The 7705-nt window shown below is 41.6% G+C and overlaps 1 protein-coding gene across 6 annotated transcripts in view; it reads right to left on the bottom strand.

Moving 5' to 3' along the window:
* Positions 1 to 5396: 5396 nt before the first annotated feature.
* Positions 5397 to 7705, bottom strand: part of SNCA (synuclein alpha) — a 126425-nt gene continuing 124116 nt past the window's right edge. For all 6 annotated transcript variants that reach the window (XM_070047864.1, XM_070047865.2, XM_070047867.2 and 3 more), the window contains exons 5-6: positions 7324 to 7407; positions 5397 to 5993 (exon numbers count right to left, since the gene is read on the bottom strand). In XM_070047864.1, coding sequence (XP_069903965.1) covers positions 5961 to 5993; positions 7324 to 7407 — 117 coding nt within the window. In that variant the 3' untranslated portion in view covers positions 5397 to 5960. The remainder of the gene's footprint in view (positions 5994 to 7323; positions 7408 to 7705) is intronic.

Genomic DNA, 7705 nt, shown 5'->3' with positions numbered 1-7705 from the left:
TCATCAGAATATGCACATTTTAATTATAAGAAAATAAGTACTAGGAGATAGCTACATATTCCTAGAATCAGAAATAATATTGAGGTCTGGCACTGTGGCATAGTGGGTAAGACTGCCACCTGCAGTGCTGCTATCCCATATGGGTGCCGGTTCAAGTCCCCACTGCTCCACCTTCAATCCAGTTCTCTGCTATACCCTGGGAAGGCAGCAGAGGATGACTCAAGTCCTTGGGCCCCTACATCTGTATGAGAGACCCAGAAGAAGCTCCTGGCTCCTGGCTTTGGATTAGCACAACTCTAGCCATTGCGGCTATCTGGGGGGGTGGAGCAGCGGATGGAAGACCTCTCTCTCTGCCTCTCCTCTCTCTGTGTAATTCTGACTTTCAAGGAAATGAAGAAATCTTTTAAAAAATCATTCAAGAGAAATAGAAATATACTAATAATTACACCAGTAAATGGGAGGTTGCCATCCTCATTCTCTGGAATTTTGAAATGTTCTCTTATATAGTTCCATGTCCTCATGCTGAGAGGCAGTGTGGCCTAAGGGCTGAGAGCACAGACTATGATGTTGTACTGATTGCAATTCCTCGCCCAGCCACCTACAAGCTGTGTAGCCTTGAGAAAGTTCTTAGCCTATGAGTACCTTGCTCTATTCATGCATGAAATTACAATAACAGTGGGAACTCCTAGGGTTGCTTTAAGAATTAAATGACTGCCCTTTGATACATCTCTTACATCTAGATTTGATGCATAATAATTTTTAAAGGTATATCCAGAGTGCCAGTTCTGTTCCATTCCTGCTATACCCAAGAAAGAAAGAACAAAGAGAGATGAGCTCATCCCAGATGGCCAGAATGCCATCCGTGCAGTGGACAGAGGCAGTGTGTCAATTTGCAGTTAGAAAGAAGGATTTTTCCTTCACACTATGGATTTTAAACAGTGATATCTATGAGAATTTCTGTTTATCTTTGAGGTGTGTGTATTTGTTTAATCCAAAAGTGAAAAGGAAAACCCAACTGTTCTTTCTTCTACACTCACTCACAACACCCAATATTTCCAGACGACTTCACTGTGACACCAGATGTATGTAAGTTTTTCCCACACCAAGCAATTCTCTAATTCTCAGCAGACATAAACTGAGTGTCCTGTAACTCACATTAGACATGATCTGCCCAGAATAAGCACAGATCCACAGGCAAAGGCTTAGTCTCACTTTTAGACAACAATTGCATGTGGCAGGTCCTTGGATTTTCCACAACGACCGTCTGACTTGACTTCAAGTTGGAGGTCTCCATGACCTTCTCCTCAAGCTTAGTAATTTGCTAGACCAGTTTGGAGAATCCAGGAAGGAAAATACTTTTCTTACTATATTCCCCATTTGTTATAAAAGGATGCAATTAGGAACAGCCAGATGGAAAAGTTGTTGAGAGCAGGGTATGCAAAGGAGGTTGGAGGAGGGGACTTCCATGCCCTGAGTGTATCAGCTCCGAGCACCTATCCTGAAGCTCTCTGAACTGTACGTGAGAGAAGCTTCATCAAGGAAGATTGTTCACTGATTAATTCAGTCTTAAGCTCTTCACTCCACCGAGGAGAGGCTCAACATTCCAAGCTTCTATAATCATAGCTTTTGTCTTTCTCATAATCTATGTAGGGACTCAGAACAGAAAACCTTGATATATAGCACTTTCCCATACCAAGTGATTTAAGCTGAAGGAAAATGGGAGAACTGCAGAAGCAGGAAGGTGTCTTTGAGGTTCTCCCACCCGAAGACTTGCAAGTGCCAGGGTCCTTCTCCATGCCCAGAGGGAAGGATTAGAGAGAGAGGCCAAGACAAATCTGAACACACAATCCTTGCTAGACTCCCTCCAACTGATTATCATTAAGGCACAATCCATTTAGGTCCAATCTCACTTCTATACCACTATCCATTTTCATCAAAACTAAGCTTAAAAATGGTTTTCCCTTGGTCATTGTTTCTTCATTTCTGAAGGCTCCTTTTTCAGGTAAAGCTTGTGTTGAACAAATTTTGGAGGCTTTTCTCTTGTTAATCTGTGGTAAGGGGCCGGCACTGTAGCATAACGGGTAAAGCTGCAGCCTGCAGTACCAGCATCCCATATGGGCGCTTGTTCGAGTCTCGGCTGTTCCAGCTCTCTGCTATGGCCTGGGATAGCAGTAGAAGATGGTCCAACTCCTTGGGCCCCTGCATCTGCGTGGGAGACCCGGAAGAAGCTTCTGGTTCCTGGCTTTGGATCAGCACAGCTCTGGCTTTTGCAACCATCTGAGGAGTGAACCAGCAGATGGAAGACCTCTCTCTAACTCTGCATCCCTGTAACTCTGCCTTTCAAATAAATAAATAAATCTTACGAATCCATAAGCTGTACTTTGGAAATTTATATTTACTAAATGTTAAAAAAAAGAACTGACCCAGTTAAAAAATAATTTTTTTTTTAAATCTGTTATAGGAGTGTCAATCATGATCCCTGTGAAGAGTGAAGGAAATATTACACTTTTTGTCTCCTGTGATGTGGGATAAATAGGCAAGTAACTAGTCAGGTCTGCAGAGCTGGAAATAGGCAGCAGCTAGTTGGATCTACAGAGCCAGAAGTCCCCACATACCCTAGTTGTCTGTCAAAAACATCTGCTTTCCCATGATGCATCTGTTGCACCTGTGACCTGCACACAGAGATAAAAGGAGGTAGAAGTTATTAGAGTCCCTCTGCCCTGGGCCTCACTTGGAGGTGCTTTGCCCATCTTTTCAGTGCTTGAAAAATGGAACATTTCCACTCTCCTGCCTTCCTATCATCAGAGCTTCCCTACCACAGGTACCATTTTCAGTTTCCCATTTCTCCCTAGTTTATGGGCAAGTCTTTGGCGCACTCATGTTGTGCATTTCTGTGTGGGGCAGCCCATGCTTGGGTGTGAATGTATGTTCCTTCCCTCAGTACCAAACAACTCTTCTTATTTTCACAGAACACCAGTCTCCACTTAGTATTTCTATCTCTGCAGGAGACAACACCTGGTTTAAAAATGAATAAATTCATTGTCCCACATCACCAACATCAGCCCCGCTCTCCATCCAAAAGCCCACCAAGGGTTTTCTCATTAGAACAAGAGACAGTCCTATCACTAGGGAAATTCCAAGAAATTTGGGAACTCTGAGTCAGGAACAAGTCAAAAACCAGATATTAGAGCAAAGGATAAACCTGGAGCCCCTACCTCTCAAGGATTTGCAAGAGTTTTAGAAGCCCCACTGGCAAAAATTTAATACATACATTTTATGATGTCACAAATAGCTACTTACCGGTTGAGCCAACAGGATGAGGTAATGTTTTCGCATCTCATACTGGTGCAGAGATTTTTTTCAAAACTCCACCTTGGAATGCCAAGTGATGCCTCAGACTGTTCTGCTGCCAACCGTGTGCCGAAGCCTGTCCTGAGCTGCTTTGCTGAAGTCCCCATGGAGCCATGTAAGACTGAGTTGCTCAGAGTTGGGGGGAGTATCTATCCAAAAACTAAACATAAGGCCAGTGTGACCTCAGGTGATGTCTCCAGAATGAATATGAGAGAGACTTGTGTGGCTTACAGATAGATCTTATGGGACAAAACACTTTACATTGGTAGAAGTTCTACCAATATAAATCCTTAAGTTCAGGTTCACAGATTTTTTTTTTCTTTTTTTAAGATTTGTTTATTTGAAAGACAGAGTTAGAGAGAGAGATTGATTTTCCATCTGCTGGTTCACTCCCCAGATGGCTGCCAGGAGCCAGAAGCTTCATTGAGATCTCCCATATGGGTACAGGGGCCCTCTGCTGCTTTCCCAGGTGCATTACCAGAGAGCTGGATCAGAAGTGGAGCAGGGGCTGACACTGTGGCTCAGCAGGTTAACACCCTGGCCTGAAGTGCCAACATCCCATAAGGGCGACGGTTTGAGACCTGGCTGCTCCACTTCCCATCCAGCTCTCTGCTGTGACCTGGGAAAGCAGTGGAAGATGGCCCAAGTCCTTGCGCCCCTGCACCTGCATGGGAGACCCGGAAGAAGCTTCTGGCTTCTGGCTCCTAGCTTCGGATCAGCACAATTCTGGCCATTAAGGCCAACTGGGGAGTGAACCATCAGATGGACGACCTCTCTCTCTCTCTCTCTCTCTGCTTCTCCTCGCTCTGTGTAACTCTGACTTTCAGATAAATAAATAAATCTTAAAAAAAAAAAGAAGTGGAGCAGCTGGGATTCACACAGGCACCCATATGGGACGCCAGCATTGCAGGCAGTGATTTAACCTTCTATGCCATGATACCTGCCTTAGGTTGACAGCTTTTCTAAACTCAAACTGTTCTCAGTCTCTGCTCTCAATCTAATTCTGTTCTCATTTTATTTTTATAATTATCAATATGTTTTGTTTTTTAAAATACAGTGCTTTATTGGATTGAAAACATATCCTAACCACTGGTTTACAGCCTATTTTGAAATACACTGCTCAACAATGAGTCTTTCACTTGTTTAAACATAACTTAAACACAGTGAGACTTTCCACTTCTCTCTACTGTAAGACTATACATGGAGCTTAGCACTAAGTAGTAGTCTCTGATTTGGAAAAAATGGAAGTTTCTATGATGACCATGCTTATAGTCACAGTCCTTCTTGCAAATGTCCACTGTATATCAAATGTCTCATTGATTCCACATAAAGTTCTAGCAGGTCTAGAATATTCTTTCTTGAAATTATACTTTCTTCTAGTGACTTTTAAAAGTAGCTATGCCATTTTTATCCTGAATAATTAAATAGATAACGTGAATTTTTTTAATAAATTATACAGTTTTCAGAGTCAGGTTTATTTTATTAGCACCTATGGAGAATAATGGAGCTTCCCAAAGGAGGAACACTTTCCCTAAAGAAGTATCCCAGCTCTCATGTAGGTAGCAGAATCTAAGGAAGTCAATGAGACTTCTACAAATCCAGAGAGTAGGCATTTCTTAAGCTGGGATCTCTTAGGGATAATTTAAGGCATTTCCTGGAAACGGAAACAACAACAACAACAAAAAGATTTGGGATTATTCAACAAAACTGGGGTTGGGGTGGGGATGCTTACCAGGTTCTCTCAGAGTCTTAGGAATATCTAAACAGTATGTAGACAAAATCATTTGCTACACTTCTTAGTTCCATGGAAGCCACTTTTCCAGGACAGTCTCTTAAGAGACCAGTGGATATCAGAATACACGCTGGCCACAGTGGAATGCCCAGAATGTAATGTTAATGTCTTTTCCCCTCTGTTGAACGCCTCAAAAATTGCTCCTTCACCAAATGGATGTTAGGAACTCTGTGTTTAACTTCATTGTGTCAGTTCTCATTTCATGCTGTTAATAAGCATGATGATATTCTTAAAATGAAGTGGGATAAAAATATTTTGTAATGAGATTACATTTTATTTTAGTTTTCACCATTTATATATAAACACAAGTTAATAAAACATCACAAAATGGTAAAATTTCATAGTTAATATTTATAGGTGCATAGTTTCATGCTCACATTTTATATATTGTATATATTAACAAATTTCACAATACATCAATTCATAGACAGAAAAATCATTAAAAGACACCTAAAAACCTTAGAATATGTGATAGTCACTCACAACTTTTCAACAACAGCAACAAAAAAATAGTGAAGATTTAGAAATAAGTGATAGTCACTTAGGTGTTTTTAATTTGCTTTAACATTTTAGATTTGAAGCCACAACATCCACAGCACACAAGGACCCTGCTACCATATATTCACTTCAGTGAGAGGGAAGCACCGAGATGCTGGGTGGGGGCAGGTGCGGATGCGTCAATCACTGCTGATGGAAGACTTCAAGATACACTGTACAAACTCTGAGAAAATGTCATGACTGGGCACATTGGAACTGAGCACTTGCACAGGATGGAACATCTGTCAGCAGATCTGAAGCAACGGAGCAAAGGTCTTTCTTAGGCTTCAGGTTCATAGTCTTGATACCCTTCCTAGTATTAGAAAAATCAACAAGACGACATACAGTGTTAGTGGAAGGGAAGAGTCATCGAGAGTTGAGAAGCTAATTAAAGGAATAAGGTCTTCCAGTTTGAGTAAAAATAAGGTTCTTTTGGTTGGTAGCAGGAGAGCTGATGGTTTTAGATGCTACAAACAAAATTAACTGCATTTTTTAACAGTTTTTTCTTACTTGTCAGATACTAAAGTGAATCAGGGTAGCAGTCCGAGTTAGGATATCTGGGTTCTACTTCCAAATGTGAATCACCTGGCCAAATCCTCTGGGATAAATGAGTCAGACTATCTAGTACTCGGTTTCTTCAACTGGAAATGTCAGAACCAAATCAAGTGGTCTGTAGAGCCTCTTCCAGGGCCGAGACACTCTACTTTTTAGAAGCAGATGAAGACACTTAGAGGCAGGAGACATCTTCCTTCCTTTCACTCTCTATTGGAAGTTTCATCTTTATCCATGGCTTCAGTGACTACTTTGATTCCAAAGCCCAAGTCCCCTGACACAATATCTGCATAACATCCTTAATAAAAATATGAATGGTCTTAACTAAAGAGTTCAAGTTAGTCTAGAGAACAATTCTAGTAATAGCAGCATTCTGCTTGAGTGTAAACAAATAAACATTCCTTCAATAACATTTCTTTTCTATTTAAAACAATCCTTTCATTTCATTTTATTTGGAAAGCAGACAGAAAGGGACACGGGCAGAGAAATCTTCCATATGCCAATTCACTCCCCAAATGCCTAAAGAGCCAGAACTATGCCAGGCTGAAGCCAGGAGCCTACATCTCATCAGGATCTCCCATGTGGGTGGCAGTCACCGAAGTACTTGAGCCATCACTTGCTGCCTCCCAGGGTGCACATGAGCAGGAAGCTGGAATCAGAAGCAGATGCAGAACCTGAACCTAGGCACTCTGCTATGAAAGGCAGGCCTCCTACGTGGTGTCTACCTCTCAAGTTGCTTTCTGATTAAAATACAAACTTGCATGCAAGGGTGCAAGGTTGCCCTAGTACTCTACAGTTTGTCTTGACTTGTCTGCAATGTTAAGCTGTCACTGTTCTGTTCTCTAGACTTGCATCCTAACTACCTCTGTTCCTCTGACATATTCGTACACATTCTCAGACACACTTGTCTTTGCTTCTGACATTCCCTGATTGTAGAAATGGCCTCCCTTCATTTTGCCCAGTTATAGTGTCTGTCTTCTCACCACCAGGTCAACACCATCTCTCCATAGAACTTTTCCACAGAGTCTGGCAGTGACAGATTTTTGGTGTTGCCTATTTGAAAGACCCAACTTGAACTCTCAAAGTCTCACCTCCGAGGGCATTTCATAAGCTTCACTGTCAGGATCCATGGGCATAGCTTCCAGAATTCCTTCCTGTGGGGCTCCTTCTTCACTCTAATATTTAAAGTGGGAAGTACGAAAAAGAATGTGATGAGGTACTATTCTTCACTTTTTAAAAATCACAAACATATTTTTAAAAATCTTCCATACAATGTGTACACCAGGATATTGATGGAGATGGTATAAAAAATGACACTGAATATTGCTACTGGAATTTTGAGCTATACAATACCTTTGGGAGAACACTGTGGAGGCATGGGCTACTAACCCTAAAACTGTACCGAGTTTTTACCCAAACACTTTGCTACCCAAGAAATGGTCAGAAGCTATAATCCACAGATGTTTTCCACAA

This window comes from Oryctolagus cuniculus, chromosome 8, assembly GCF_051225735.1.
Source record: "Oryctolagus cuniculus isolate XC-2025 breed Fujian yellow rabbit chromosome 8, ASM5122573v1, whole genome shotgun sequence".
NCBI classification, from domain to species: Eukaryota; Metazoa; Chordata; class Mammalia; order Lagomorpha; family Leporidae; genus Oryctolagus; species Oryctolagus cuniculus.
The sequence above is the reverse complement of the archived record's forward strand: the minus strand, read 5'-3'. Positions and strand labels throughout refer to the sequence as shown.